The sequence below is a fragment of the Pelobates fuscus genome, chromosome 4, assembly GCF_036172605.1.
Source record: "Pelobates fuscus isolate aPelFus1 chromosome 4, aPelFus1.pri, whole genome shotgun sequence".
NCBI lineage: Eukaryota > Metazoa > Chordata > Amphibia > Anura > Pelobatidae > Pelobates > Pelobates fuscus.
The window spans coordinates 121,697,151-121,714,204 of NC_086320.1; the positions used below are offsets into that span (position 1 = coordinate 121,697,151).

At 35.4% G+C, this 17,054-nt stretch overlaps 1 protein-coding gene across 11 annotated transcripts in view; it reads left to right on the forward strand.

Moving 5' to 3' along the window:
- PTPRM (protein tyrosine phosphatase receptor type M) overlaps positions 1 to 17,054 on the forward strand; it is a 713,165-nt gene that overhangs the window by 428,209 nt on the left and 267,902 nt on the right. For 8 of the 11 annotated variants that reach the window (XM_063451546.1, XM_063451547.1, XM_063451551.1 and 5 more), the window contains exon 14: positions 8,080 to 8,154. The exons of the other annotated variants lie outside the window; for them this stretch is intronic. In XM_063451546.1, the coding sequence (XP_063307616.1) occupies positions 8,080 to 8,154 (75 nt within the window). The remainder of the gene's footprint in view (positions 1 to 8,079; positions 8,155 to 17,054) is intronic. 11 annotated transcript variants of the gene reach the window in all.

Genomic DNA, 17,054 nt, shown 5'->3' on the forward strand with positions numbered 1-17,054 from the left:
AATATTTAGAATAAAATTATATATGTATATATATATTTCTTTTATTATTTTTACATTTTTTAAATTTATTTTTAATTGATTATTATTTCTTTTCTATAATATATATATATATATATATATATATGTATATATATATATATATATATATATATTTATATATACAATATATATAGTTACTATATTTTATTTTATATATATATACTCGTGTATATGTATATATTAATACAAAGATATACTTAGTATGACATTATATATAAGATATATATATATATATATATATATATATATATATATATATATATATATATGTATATATATATATATATATATATATATATATATATATATATATATATATATATATATATATATATATATATATATATATATATGGTTTTTTATTATTATTTTTTTTTTAATTAGCATTAATATTTTTCCCTAGTTTGTTGCAAAATTGGAAGCACTTCAGACTGGGTTTGTTGCCTTCTTTTGGATTAACAGTAAAAATATATGTGAGGAAGGCTAAACTTGATGGATGCAAGTCTCTTTTCAGCTATGTAACTATGTAACAATGTAAATGGCCTACATGTATGCCATTAGCATCAGTAGAGAAGAGTAGTGCTTGTTGCAGTGTCCATTATTAATGTATTACCTATGTAGCTCTCATGCCCTTAAATATATGTTGACATGGGGTTAGTGCCTCCCTCACCCTTAATTAAAGTTTACTCTAAGCATTATAGTTTACTCTAAGCATTATAACCACTAAAACCCACTGTAGGGGTTATTATGCCTAAAGTACCCTGGCCCAGTTCCCCAGTAATGGGTAAAATTGTTTAGCTCCAGGTGATCCAGTGACGTCCTTGTGGCTTCTGCAAAGCTGCAGTAGTTGTGGTGGTAGATAAAGCATCAGCTGACCATTCTCAGCCATTGACTGACCTTCTGTGCAAAGAATCTCCACACTCAGAAGCTCAGCCTTGACAACTTTTGTCAACCTTGGCATATTACTACTGCCAGTCCCTACTTTGTCTTAGTATATATTTGGATTGCAACGGAAACATTGTATCTTTGTAAAATATGTAAACGAGACAGCGTCACCAAGACTGTTTTTTGTATTGTGCCTTAGGTCTTTATGTTGAATTATATTGGCTGTTGCAAGCAGGCATGTTAAGCCCCGAAAGCACTGCATATTAGGGGACAATATGGACACTACAGGGTGAGAGAGGATTTGGGATATATTTATAAGCCAGATTTCCCTCTGAACAATAGGCATTTCATAGAGATGAAGGCAAAAGTCTGTGTTTTCCTTTACGTTACAACTTTAACATTCACATGGTCTAAATTATCATGTAGTGCAGTACTTTAATGTTCTTTGGTGGCACGGACCATCATCTTAGTTTTAGTGCCAACAAAACTAGACCTGGTGTTCCCCTCTATAAGCTGGATCCAAATGTGTGCCCCCATAGTGGATTAGTTGTGTTCAGTGATCAAGATAAGCATGGCACACATCTATTGGAGCAGGAAATTGTTAATAGTTTACAAAGAAATTACTATACATAATATATGTATTATTATAGATTGATCAATAAAATTATTTGCCAGACTCTCAGTTTAGGACCATAGTATAACAGTTGGCATACGGTATAATGAGGTAATTCTGCAAGCAGATGGAATTAACTAAAAGTGATGAAATTTAGTTTTAAATATAATGAAACTCAAGCAGATCTGTCCTCATGTCTTAATGGTTAATTAATATTTAGGTTCACATTTTCTCTGAGTTAATGTTTCACAATTTATTAATAGCTGACATAGAAATCTTACCTTTTAGCACTATCAGTGCAAGATCACCAGATTAGATATCTCGTATTAAATGGTGGCTGGGTGTTCACATTACAGGTAATTTCTTATTCTGAAACATTTTAATTTTTAATTACAAACTTGCTAAATTTGGGATCTCTACTTTTTTATTCTATTTGCTTTGAGATATTACTTTTAGGATGAAGAATTAGTTGATTGAAGGCATTACTCTATAAAGTGAATGAAGAGGGATTATAGTTGATATATTATACACTTTCTTTTACTGATCATTTAATGATAGGCTATTATTAAATGTTTCATGCCGTAATGAAGGAAACCTTGATGCTCCCCTAAAGAATGTATGAACTATAACAGTGGTAGGCAACCTTTAGCACTCCAGATGTGGTGGACTTCCTCTCCTCTGATGTTCGAAGGTTGCCTACCCCAGGTCTTTAGGTAACTACCTGTTACAGTTACCAGGCATAAAAGGAGCACTATAGAGTCAGGAACACAAACATATATTCCTGACCCTATAAGCTTAAAACCACCATATAGCCACCCTGGTCCACCCATGCCTCCCTCAATATAGTAAAATCTTACTTGTATTCAAGTCTGGAGCTGCTTGCTTTGTCACTGTTTTTGACCTGCCCACTGCCTGCTGACATCAGCAGAAGAGGTAGCCTGATCCAATCACAATGCTTCCCCATAGGATTGGCTGAGACTGGCAAAGAGGCAGATCAGGGGCAGAGCCAGCATGATTCAAACACAGCCCTGGCCAATCAGCATCTCCTCATAGAGATGAATTTAATCAATTAATCTCTATGAGTAAAGTTCAGTGTCTGCATGCAGAGGGAGAAGATACTGAATGTTTGGATGCATTTTAGGCAGCCATGACCCAGGAAGGATCTCTAACAGCCATCTGAGAAGTGGCCAGTGAAGTTATCGCTAGGCTGTAATGTAAACACTGCATTTTCTCTGAAAAGACTGTGTTTACAGCAAAAAGCCTGACGGTAATGATTCTACTCACCAGAACAAATTCAATAAGCTGTAGTTGTTCTGGTGACTATAGTGTCCCTTTAACAATTAACCTGACCCTCCTTGAATTCAGTTTTGGAATCCGTGTCCATATAAATGATAATAAAACACCCCAATAGTTTTTTTTTTTTTATATCAGGTGAAGGTATCAGAAATCTAAGCTACACAGCTCAGGTTCTATCACAAAATGAAGAATAGTAAATGTAGCTAATGCTAAATATATGCATACTTGCCTATTTAATTAGGGAAGATACATTTAACTTGCTGCTATTTTCCCAATATGCCCTGGGGTCTAAATACCAATATTAATGGAACTAATTTTATTGATATTCTGGAAGAATGAGAACTAATTTGATGTTGCCAGGGCAACAGAATTGTCTAGCATTTTAGATCCCATAAGTAAACACAACTATGTGTTACACCACTCTATTTAATACTTTCTTTCATTTTATTTGTTGATTTATTAAAATCATTTAACAATTTTTAAATAAAAGTTAATTTATATCAATTCTGCAGTTCACAGCTTCAGTTATATAGATTTGCACTGGAATATAGCTTGGATGAAAAACAGGACAGGGGGAAATGATAGAAACATTTAAATACATAAAGGGAATCAACACAGTAAAGGAGGAGACTATATTTAAAAGAAGAAAAACTACCACAACAAGAGGACATAGTCTTAAATTAGAGGGACAAAGGTTTAAAAATAATATCAGGAAGTATTACTTTACTGAGAGGGTAGTGGATGCATGGAATAGCCTTCCAGCTGAAGTGGTAGAGGTTAACACAGTAAAGGAGTTTAAGCATGTGTGGGATAGGCATAAGGCTATCCTAACTATAAGATAAGGCCAGGGACTAATGAAAGTATTTAGAAAATTGGGCAGGCTAGATGGGCCGAATGGTTCTTATCTGCCGTCACATTCTATGTTTCTATGTTTCTAATATATTCCAATTCTGCTGTTATGAGTTATATTTTGCAAGTCAGTCCTCAGTTCACTATTCAGCGAATGGCTCTCCGCGTGCTTTCCGAATGTGATAAATTTCATTTAAAATATTTATTTCCATTTATATATAAGGAAATATTTTCAGTCAACATAAGAAGGCACAAGGAATGATATTGAATAGCAGTCTAGATCTCATAAAAAAAAAAAGAAAATAAAGGACAACTTGGTCATTGGAATAAATTGAAACATTGTTTATATTACCTTCTCTCAAAGTATTATGTTTTATATGAAACAGGGATTAAATCTGCAATCATTCAATCTCTTACAATAACCTAGAGCAATTTGGTAGCTCTTAATATAAGCATGCTTTGAAGAATGACTTGCTTTTTGTTATTAAAACCCCGAGGGGTAGCTTTTGGGAATAAAAAACAGTGCAGGCTGAATTCAGTAAGTGGGATACAATTTTGATTTATAATGCATTGCATGAATACTATTAGCAATAACAGTCAGGTAAAGTGTTTATTATAGATTGAAGAATTTCTTCCTGAATATAAACCACACAACTTAGTATAACATATTCTGCGTTTAACCTTGGAAGAAAAGAGGCTCGTCCCTTTGGCTAATCAGGGAAGGTTTGGGAATGCATTTATAATTAACTTTGCAGAATAGCCATGAATGTATTAACCATTTTATTACTTATTATTTACTTCTTATTTATGGTATTTGTTGCTTTGGCCTAATACATCAGGCATATAGTGTACGGCTTGACGTGTGCCGTAACCACCGGTTAAAAATGGACATAGTAGACCTACCAGGATAGATAATTGTTAGTACAATTAAAGGGAGGGAATTTGGTGGAGTTCACAATTCAGGAAAACAATGGAGGTAGGGATGTCACACTCTGTTAAAAAAAACAAAAAAACTGGCTAATTTCAGCAACCTTACCGTTCTGCTTTTACGCAAATTTTTAGAACCTGGGATGCTATATAATGAACAAAATTTTATACTATCCATGACTAATACCCAATTAGTAGGGATATAAGCTGTCCACATTCCAGCTCATTTCATATGCTCCTGCTGTTTTTTTCATATTGTTTTCACATTAAACTAGTAGAGAAGATCTGTGCATACCTTCTCTATTGATTGTATATTAAATCAAGTCTCTCTCATGGTAAATGAGTGACTGTCATCAGTCAGATTCCCTGCATGCATTCAGATTTAAAGGACCACTATAGGGTCAGGAACACAAACATGTATTCCTGACCCTATAGTGTTAAAAGCACCATCTAGCCCCCCTGGGCCCCTTATGCCTCCATAAATATAGCAAACTCTTACTGTATTCAAGCCTGAAGCTGTAACTCTGCATGCTGTTTGCCTCAGAAAAACAAGCAGTCTGCTGACATCATCAGAAGTGGTAGTCTGATAAAATCACAATGCTTCCCCATAGGATTGACTGAGACTGACAAAAAGGCAGATCAGGGGCAGAGCCAGCACAATTCAAACACAGCTCTGGCCAATCAGCATATCCTCATAGAGATTAATTGAATCAATGAATCTATATGAGGAAAGTTCAGTGTCTGCATGCAGAGGGAGGAGACACTGAATGTTTGGATGCATTTTAGGCAGCCATGACCCAGGAAGGATCTCTAACAGCTATCTGAGAAGTGGCCAGTGAAGTTATCACTAGGCTGTAATGTAAACACTGCATTTTCTCTGAAAAGACAGTGTTTACAGCAAAAAGCCTGAAGGTAATGATTCTACTCACCAGAACAAATTCAATAAGCTGTAGTTGTTCTGGTGACTATAGTGTCCCTTTAACCCCTTAAGGACCAAACTTCTGGAATAAAAGGGAATCATGACATGTCACACATGTCATGTGTCCTTAAGGGGTTAAGTATTCAGGTCCTCAGAAAAAAAAAAAGGAAAAGAGGCTATTTACTAAACACATGCAATGCATACCATACCTTATTCAGAACCATATATTTATTAGTCCTTAATGCTTCGGTGAAAGAAGATACAAAATTATCTTTGAAACTCTCCATGGCATTAAATGGGTTAATAAACTTTACTATACTAATAGTATATTGAACTTTCTAACTTGCTAAATGGTACATGTACAAATTTTACAAACGCCCACTATTTTCACCCAAACATTTTTGAACAGTGGAATGGCATCAGGATATTTAATGCCAGGCACAGGGAGCCGCATGTTATTGTGCTGATACCCCTGTGGCACGCGCAGTGTTAACACATTCACTGGCAGCATCGGAGCATTCATATCATCAGTCACTCTATTTGAATATTGCAGAGGGATATTTCAAAATATTATGCAGCAGCCGTTTTCAGCTTAATTGTCTGCAGATGGTAGATGATCTATTTCTCTTGCTTGTTGCCACATTTCTAATAGCACCCAGGCTGTTCCATGTAAATTAGAAATCTTTCAGTTAAAAAAAAGTCTGTCCTTAATTTTCTTGTGTTTTCCCAGCATCATTTTCCAGCTGTTGTATTTGACCTTTTTAAACATTTTTAAAATGCTTTTATTAAAACAATGGCAGCCTAAAATTTTGATATAGCACTAGCAGGCACCGTATGAATGCCACAGAGGTAGTGTCCCACTTTCAGAGGCACTGTTAAAGGGTTTAGTTTAAGGGTTGGATTAGAGGAAAAGTTATAAATGAGGAGTATCATTGTAATCGAGATCAGTAGCAGAATACAAATATGGGATGTTTGATGTAGTGAGACATGTGTGTTCTGTGAATTTCTACCAAAATAAAATGTGTGGGGAAAAAAAACCCACAAACAAAAATGAAATATATTGACCTATGTTTGTAATATAATGGTTACATGAAAAGTGTCAACATACTCTAAATTACATAGTCCAGGGGATATACCTTTAACAAATATACACGTTTGGAACTGATATATAAGTTGTAATCTCTGCATGCTAAATTCTGCAATATTGTAGTTTTAAACCTATAATTCACTACTTGCAACATTTGTTTTATAACTTCTAAAAATTATTATTGAAATCCTACACACATTGGGCATTTTTAACAATCAGGACTCTTTAGTGAATCTATTTTGAGTTGGTTTGTGTATTATTATTTTTGTTGTTGTACTTGGCGTGTAGAAATGATTAAATGTGTTTTTTAAATTAATTTTTTCAATTTTTGAATATTTTATTCCTATTTAATATTGTGATATGTATACATTCTCCTGTACAGAATAATATATTGTATTTATGGGATCACCTAAACGGAAGGGTGAAAGTATGGTAGAAAAGTGCCCAAAGAGGGCTTGGTCACAAACGCAACACATCATTAAGGGGTTACATTTAACCCCTCTGTTGTCGTAGTAATATTGCAGATCTGATAGGCTTTGAGAATTGCAGCATTTTTGCCAACATGGAAAATTTATCAAACTGTTCTAAAAAGTGTGATTTATTTTTGATCTCTAATTGGTTTGTGTATATTACATTATAGTAAAAAAGGGGGGGGGGAGGTTCAGGTTGTGCATTCAAAAATGATGGTTAGGGCACCAAAGACACAATGGGTGGATTATTTCATATATTTTGACACAATAATAATGGGGAAAAGCACCAAGAAGATGCTGAATTGTCTGCAATACTTTGATAAATCTCCCACAATGCATGCAGAAACAGATATGGATACACTTTTTTTTTTCTAAAACTTTATTGTTTATAACTCAACAATGCAAAGATCACGGTACTTCTAGTTAGCTGACATCTAAAGAGATAGAAGTCAGCTACTTTAAGAACATGAGCATGGCAATACTTTTATTATACTACGCCTTCGACCACTGAGGGCACGTTTCAGAGGCATTGTTTTGGGTAATAATAGTTAGTCCAGTCCCAGAAAGACATAAATTTTGCTGCATAGCAGAAGGGTTTTATGGTGTCATAGCCCAGAGCCACCAGTAATAATGAGAAAATTAACCCTTTAAAGAAAGATGACGCACACCGATCACTTAATACTGGGATGTAACTGCATGGTCTTGCCGTCAGTTTGACATTTCTTCCACTGTGTCATTTATCACAAAATGTAGCCAGAGTCAAATGAAACCATTTTCCACTGCCGATCCTCTTCTCCTTCCCACATCCTCTCAGTCTGTTTATCTGAAAGCATGCTACAAATGCCTATATGCAATGACGGTTCTGGTGCTGCTGTTTTGCTAGTATGATGTTGCAGAGATTGAGAATAGTAACCATTGACAGTGTTGTCGGCCTTGCTTCAGTCTGGCTTTTCTTCTCCTTATGCATGCTGACCTGGAAACTCCTTTGCCTTAGCTGCGATAATCGTGACTCAGCTTACAACTCCATACATTCGCATCGCCCCTGCTGCAGGCGACGACCAACTAACAGGTCAGACATCTGAATACACACCAATCATCATGCATTACCGCTTGCCTCCTGTCAACTGCTTCCTCCTATTATTCACTCATTTCATGCAGTGTGCTTTTGTGTTTACTTTATTTTAAGGAGGGGGTGGGGGGGTTGCACGTGACCGTGGCACTTTTTCAAAGCTCCAAAACCATTTACTGTCCCATAATATGTACCACACCATTGTTAATCACTGCATGCATCCATCCAATGTTATTTCAACTAGTTCTAACAATGAAAGTGATATATACAGTTTAAAGGTACAACAGAGGGGAGGTTAAACTTATGTCATGACTCTTTATGCTTTTCATAAATTATGTGTAATAAAAAATAGAATTGACGCAAAATAAATGAATTACAACTACAATTACAATTATGCTGAAATATCTCCTTTATAAAATGAGATTTACTGTAAATATTTAGGCCTAGATATGTACACTGATGTTATTTATTATCTTGTGTGAGAATATAGTAAAATATATAAATAGGGACATAGAAAGTGGACAAAATGATTAACAGAACTCAGTATTTTCCTAATGATAGCACTGAGTTCTAGACAGAGTCCCTCTGAGGTGAGACTGTTAGCTCTGAAAGGACCTATCATAAAATCCATTCCATGCAGCCTAAAATTTGGGGAATCCTCTTGTAATTCGTTCCATACTAGACAGTTTACATTAGAAGTGCCACTGTAACCAGAACATATTCATAACTAAAGTGAGGCACACACATGTTTATAGTGGGTTTATTTCACACGATAGGCTAGAGATAGAGTGGAGAAGGGTAGCATTTTGCATTTCAAGCTAGGCACTTAATACTAGGCAATACATATGTATGTTTAGATTCTTGAAATTGTATTTCTGTGTTACAGTGTTACAATGTGCTACAATATATAGTTGTTGCAGTTCTTCAATAATTGCCATCAGTAATACATTTTGTTTTTAATAGCGCTATGACCAATATTGGTCTGAATATATAGCGCAGTGCTTTGCAGACTGCATGAGAAATGATGGAGAGGACTTATCACTTTTGAAAACCAGGCCTGTGATAGGTTTGATAAATGACGACTTAGTGATGATAGAAAATGTCTCATAGCTTTAACTACAGAATACAAAATAAAACATAACTGAAAATGGCACACTTTCACACATTCATGCCATACAGAATGTAACAATAACGGAATAAGAAAAATATATATATTTTAGTGACCTTAATCATGGGCCTGTCATAAAAATGGAACTTGTATTAAAACAGGCATGTTTCTGTGCTGACCAAGTGGGCCTCCTTAGTGAATGCAAACTGATAAATGTACATCTGGTCCACATACCACTTGGAATATCTCAGAATGCTGAGTGCCCAAATCTGTTGTTTCTTGTCTGTTTTATATTTATAAACTACCACATTATTCCCTTAGTGACGCCATGTAAACTGTGTATCTTTGTATATAAATATACACTGTTTATATGATAAAACACACCTATCGACACATAAAACACATTTATACAAGATTATATTTACCAAAAAACACAGAGTGGAAGAGCTGTTTTGACCCCCGGGCCTGCTAATTAGTTGCCACAGTTTTACTACAGAATCCTTAAGAATTGAGCAAGATGGCCGAGTGCTACACTCCACTTTCCACCAATTATGTGCTATACTTTGCTACATTGTATTCATATTATTAGTGGGAGCTAACCCAGGCAACATTTTATTGTAAGCCTTGGGTTTCCTGTAATACGGAGAGTGTCACTTTAATGCTCCATATTTTGAAAACAAGAAAGTTTGAGTGTATTGCTCTATGTGCAGATTTTTAATGCAATGGGTGCAGATTTAATGTCTGGGGTTAATACTTTGGTTCATGGTCAATACAGCTTGGTATGTGGTTAATACAGCATGTGGGGAGTTGAAAATAGGGGGTGGCACAGGGCGGGTTTGCAGAGGGGATCCTGTCACAAATTCCCCTGGATAGATCCCCTGGATAGATTTCTGCAAAACACCCAATTATATACTTTGTATATGCACAACTTAATGGTAATCTTAGAACCTACAGTAAGTTTACAATACTAGCATTTTCAATATTCTAATGCTTCATTTTTATTTAAGCCTCACCTCTATAATCAGAGTTGTTTTTAGTCTCCAAGGCAAATGATTACTTCTTTATTGTTTTTTTTAGTTGCTCATATATTGGAGACAGTATCATTTGTTCAAGCTACTAATTAAATCTTTTTATTGTTTCTGTCTGTATTAAATTCAGAAGTAAGGTTTTTTTGTAGTTTTTTTTGTAAATTGTTATTCTGTATTGTCAACATTACAAATATATTTTCTCCTTTAGGTTTATGTGTGTTGTAGGCTGCAGGAATGATATTTAAAGAAGACATGTCACTTTTTTTTAAAAAATAAAAATAGAATTATTGAAAAAATTGCCTAAATATTGTGTTGGAATGTCACTGAAATTTCAGTGTAATCAATATAAATCTATTTTGCCTTATACATCAGAGGTGGCAGAACAAAGCAAACTGATTTAATTCCAGCTACTTGCCACTGTCACCGGTGACAGCTGATTAGAAGGTGCATCTACTTGTGCGTTCACTAGTCACAAAAGAAGCATCTAGTTGTAGTAGTTAGTATGTTCAAGAAGATCAAAGAAGAACTCATGGGTCTCTAGATCTTCCATAAGCCCCGTTTTTGTACTCTGAGTAGTTCTCAAGGATGTGAAGGAGGAGTTGGGAAGTTTCATAGATACATTTAATAATGTTGTATTTCAGGACAGGACATATGTCATTTACGATGGACACAATATGTTCCATTTACAACACAATATTATAAATATCACCTATTTAATTTATACCAATTTTAATGTATTTGCCTACCTGTAGTGTAGCAACATGTGATATGTTTATCTTTTGTAGCCTCCCAATAAGAATCCTGTCTTTTCCTCCAAAATATGTTACATCTATATTACAGCTTTATCTGCAGATTACATCCCTTTCATTATAGTTCAATCCACGTTCCATGTGAAAGCTGTACATCTCTCTACAAGTTCCTGATGTAGCCCTTTGTGTTGGCCTTGCAGTCACACTGTAATAACCCCTTTATTTATATCAAAAAACAACTTCTTGCTATCTGCTATAAAGTATCAACCATTAAATAATGGTGTGTTGGCGCCTGTTTCACCCTATTCTCCTATTTTCATGCCATTATCTTGAAAAAGTACTGAGTGGGTCTTTATAGCTCCAATTTAACCCCTTAAGGACCAAACTTCTGGAATAAAAGGGAATCATGACATGTCACACATGTCATGTGTCCTTAAGGGGTTAAAACCAAAGGACCACAATTGCCTGAAACCTTTTCTTTTTGAATATTAAAGGACAACTCACCTCAAAACAATTTTTTAATATAATAATAAGTGCGTCATGTTTTGAAAGGAAAGTTAGTATATAACAGGATCCTCCATCCATATATATGCATTACAGGCAGTGTTTGAAAACTAATAGTCTTTATAGTCTTCCCTGCTTCACTCCCTATACAGAGACTACCTGTACCCACGGTAATCAAAATGGCTAAAGCATCCTACCATATACTAAAGGTAGGGATGAGTTTCTAAATTTTTTTGTTTTTTTTACATTTTCTTTCCAAACTTGATGAAATTATTATAATATTAAAAAATAAGTTTTGAGGTGACAGTCGTTCCTTCAAGTAACTGCAGGGGCAACAAATCACGTGGACCGTTACCAGTGAGAGCTATAATTTTCATTTTATTTTATTTAGCATTTTATGAGCTTTTTATTTCTATGATGCATTAAAAAAGGAATACCTTAAACATACTTGTAGCTTAATGTGCCCTTTGTTGCTTTTTTACACAGTCCAACTAACAATCAAAGGCAGAACTAAATAATAATAATATATTACACTAGTCATTAACCTTTTTTCAGGAAACATTAAGTTGTTAATTTATTGTAATTATTCCAATTCATCAGTTTGATGGGCAGGGCTAATGGGGGGACTCTAATTGCTTATTCCATACCAAGTTATTTATGTGTAAGATTGGATGTTATGGTACTAGAGGAAGCTTTAAGTAGGTGTTACATTCTTTCTTTTTTTACTATGGAAACATTTTACACAGTTTAAGCAACCAATATGTAATGGAAGAAAAGTTGGCCAATATTTTCAAACAAAACTGTTTGCTTTTAAAGCAAATTTCTGTTTTTACAGCCCTCACTGTCTGCAAATAACACGTGTGAACAGTGACAAATTACTAGTGAATGGGTCATGGTTTGTGACCATCATATAGACAAAAGAAATCCAAAACTACTTGCATGTTGCTCTTATGGGAATAAATATGAGCAGTACTTGCAGCTTCTATATGTATGCAGTACTTGTAAATGTTTTGTTAGATTGTTTCTCAGCACCTGCGCTAACCGTTCCCAATAAAAAATATAAAAAAAACTAAATCAATAACATTTTATTAATAAAAAAAAGTAAATATGAGAAAAAAATAAAATGTCAAATCTATTTCATTGCATGTGTATATATATATGTGTGTGTGTGTGTGTGTGTGTGTGTGTTTGTGTGCGTGTGCGTGTTTAGCTTTTGAATACATGACTCTATCTATCCCAATTTTTTTTTGTTCCCTCCCCTCTCTAGCAACTCTGCTATTTTGCAACTCAATTAGGGGGACACCACTGTTTCTCCTAAGATACATATCAATAGCTACTTTTAGCGTCTGAAACATTGTTGCAATTATTTTTGACAACAAGGTATATTGTGAGGCCAGCTTTTGATAGAGGATTCCTACTCTTTCACATTTGTTCACTGTATATACACTTCTAATTTTAAATTTTGTCGTGATTATCTTCCCTAGAAGGGACTAATAAAAATTTATTATTTTTCATATTTTTCATGTATGTTCTACACTGGCAATTCCTAGCCATTACTATGAACAACTTTATTTAGGGGTATTGAGACTGATGATTGGGAGGACCCGTCTGTAATCCCCTTTTTTCAGCCTTTCTCTTTTCTATATTACACCCCATGGGTTATGCCCGTATACCCTGCAACCTTTACCAACTCCAGTGTAGGATCTTATTTATTTATTTATTTATTTTCTTCCACTGGATGTTGTGTCTTCTCTCTTCTATCTATCCCAATGTCCTCTCTTTTATAGGAGCTTGATATTCTTGGTGTGCCTGAGTGTATACTAAAGCTCCACAGTAATATTCACAGTAATGTGTATTTACACTACAATAAATGTGCTGAGGAATCGATCTGTGTAAATATGTTACATAGTTCTTGTTCTAAATTACATTTTAGTTACATAAATTGTTATTAGTAAGTCACCTTACATTTCTCAGAATAACTCCAATCCTGAACACACCAATACAATCAAAATGTCCCTCTTAGTCCATTTGAAATGTTGGGAGGTATGCTATAGTGTGTGAATGCATATTGATATTTATGTGTGTACTATGTGAAGGTAAATATGTTTGTGTAGTGAACACTATGAGTATTGCTGTTGGCACTGTGTGAATTCTGCACGCAGTGTGTGAATTCTGTTATAAGTGTGTAATTTATATGGTTGGACTACAAATGATGTGTGAAGGGTGAGAGTGCTGTGATCATTGAATAAAAGATAAACATATGTCATTGCTTTTGGAAGACATAATTGATTTACATGAATGCCACAGGTGCTGTACACAGTGAGTGAATGCCATGAGTAGTGTAAGAATGTTGTGACTTGTGCCTGAACTTTCTGTGCAGTGTGTGAGTCTTGTTTGCAGTGTATGGATGCTGTGAGCTTTGTTTGTAAACACTCTGTGCAGTGTGTGTGTTGTTTGCAGTGTATGGGTGCTGTGAGCTTTGTTTGTAAACACTCTGGGCAGTGTGTGTGTGTTGTTTTCAGTGTATGGGTGCTGTGAGCTTTGTTTGTAAACACTCTGTACAGTGTGTGTGTTGTTTGCAGTGTATGGGTGCTGTGGGCTTTGTTTGAATCCCGTGGAGCTCCTAGAAAAGAGGAACATTAGGGAAAAGGAACATAGAGATTTGGGCACAAAAACTAGGGACTGTTGCTTCTAAACCGGGACACTTAGGTGGTATGCAGTACCTCTTGTAAGGTGTGGTCTGTGGTAATATTGAGAATATTTCAACACAAAAAAGAATACACATTTGTAGGGTCAAGACAGAATCCCGTGACAGACAGTTGCATGGCCTCATCTGCCCACTGGAAAATCCATCCTGGATAATTTACTAATTCAAGTTAAAAAGGAATTGCATTTATTCAGATAATAAGATCTTCATTAAAGCAATTTTGCCACTTATGCTGGTGTTTACTGCAGATTGGTGTTTGTGGGTAATTAATATTCCTACTTAAAAGCATTTGATGGAAAAGGAAATTAACTTCTAAAATTAAGTTATACTTAATTTGATTTAATATTATTTTTAAATATTGTGCATTAGCCAGTGATTATGCTGTACTCGAATATATGCTAAGTATACACTAAGCATTGAGTTGTGGTCACTTGTAATATTTGTGCCAAATAACTAAAAGGGAAACTCTAAGCACCAGAACCACTACATCGTAATGCCATGTTTTTTGTGTATAAACCCTTACACTGTGCTCTGACTTATGTGAACATTATAATTCTGAGAAAGATATATATATTTATATATTTGTACATAAGGTGGATTTTATTATATATATATATATATATATATACGGGTTACCCTTACCTTTGAGAATCAAGGTAAACACAGTATATCTCTAGAGACCTGACAAGTAGTTTACATTATTGTCATGGTATTGGCCCATATCTTTTTAAAATCAGGATTAAAAATATGTTTCCCCTTCATTCTCAACCATCACCAACTGGAATCTGTAAAATTTCAGAATTAAGTTGCTATAAAATTTTGTCAAATACTCTCTTTACTCAGTTTGGATGCTAAGATGGTATTTGACAAAATTGAATAGCAACTTATTACATTATATACATTTCCTTTATCTACAATCTTTAGGACTCCCCTAACACTTGCCTATTAAAAAGCAGTTTGATATCCCCACCTTGTCCTGAGGACATGGGTTCAGACTGTGTTACACTATTCTTTCCCCTTTTATGCTTGACGTTGCCATATAGACCCACTCTTACACTACCTAGAAAACTGCTTTGATTACATAGACATAAAAGGACCTTCTACATTAGCCATGATCCTCCAGCTAGCAAAGTCAGATATTCCCAGACCAATACAAGCCACAATAGCTGCAACCATACAGGCTTGAAGAATACTGAGCTCCAGACAGACCTGTATTTCACACAATCAGTTTTTGTCTCTTTTCATATGTACCCTCAGTTTTGTGAAAGGAAACCCCAAGTCTAATTTTCTTTTGCCCATAATGTGGCCTAATCTGTGCCCACCAATTTCTTAACATTGGATGATCTTTACATTAATGTCCTTGCTGTCCTTTCCCTTTATTTGCTTGTGTCCAAATATGAAGTGGATGGCTTGCAAAGGCAGCAGACATGAGAACTTAAGCTTTTTTAGAAAGAAAAACAGAGGATGAGAAACCTGCAAAATCTTAGAGAAAGTCAGTTGCTTGCCCTTTCTTTGGTAAATCCCCACTCAGGTCTCAAAATAGTTTTTGCTCACTTGTGCCATTACAGATTGAACTTACACCATTTGCTTTTCAGACTGATCCATGGCGCTATCGCTAGGTAAACTCAGCAGGGCTCACTGCACGGGGAGCGCAATCTCCAGGTGACCGGCATGACAGAAGCACACAGCGCTGGGAGGAGAGACACACAAAGGGGCTGGGAGAAGAAACGTATAAAGGGGTTGGGGGGTAGAAAGAGACTCACAAAGGTGCTGGGGGAGGACACACAGAGGATTTTCAGAAGGGGAAAAAGAGACACACCAAGGGTCTGGGGGAAGATAGAGACACACAAAAATTGTTTTGGGTGGAGATGCAAGTAGCTTGTCTTGCCTTGGACGCAAAATAGTCTAGCACCAGCCCTGGACTGATCCCACCCAAAAGGGCTGTCCAGGTCCGAAATGCCGGCAAGATAAGAGAACTCTAGCCTTTGCAAGCTGTTTTTAGATATCCCACTATAAGAAAATGGATAATTAAATGCATGCATGTTTTCATTGGGGTTGTATCTACTAAAAAGATTTTTATTTTTTTTTTTAAGCAGTGTAGTGTCCCTTTAATAAAATGCGAGATGTACACCAGACTTCCAGCAGATCTCTCTTAATGTTATCAACTATGTTTTTTTCCTGTAAAAAAACAATGTCTAGGTCTTGCCAATGTCCACTGTTGATGTGCAGCAATGTCTGCCAACCTGACACACTGTTTTGCAGCATGTCCTACCATGCTCACATTATTGATTGTCTAACAATGCTCTCAGTCCTGGTATCCCCCCTGAATACACACATCAAGTTAAATTACCACCCATTTTGTCAGCTATTGCAAGGAAAACCATTCTCCAAACTTGTTCCACCTCTCATTCTGTGAGATGCCAACTGTTTTATTTTGTGTGGGTTCGCTTTATATACTTACCAATCCAAGACAAAAAGCCCCTTTTCCAAATTTTCTTATATTGTCACCCAAGATTCCCAAGTACAATCCCAAATTAGTATTATTATTATTATTGTTTATATTCAAAAATACCACTTGGACAGTCTTACCAGTATGCTTATTGCTTTGAACATTTCCATACTTTGGTACACTCCTTCAAATGATATACCACCTTCAGGGCTCCAGTCACTAACCTTTACAGATACTATTCTTTTTCTCTACTTACCCACTGTTACTTTATTAAGTACTTTAGTCATTAACTAGTGGATAACACACACACTCGAACAGCTCTAAAAGGCAACACTTGTCACATGTTGTTTATTTC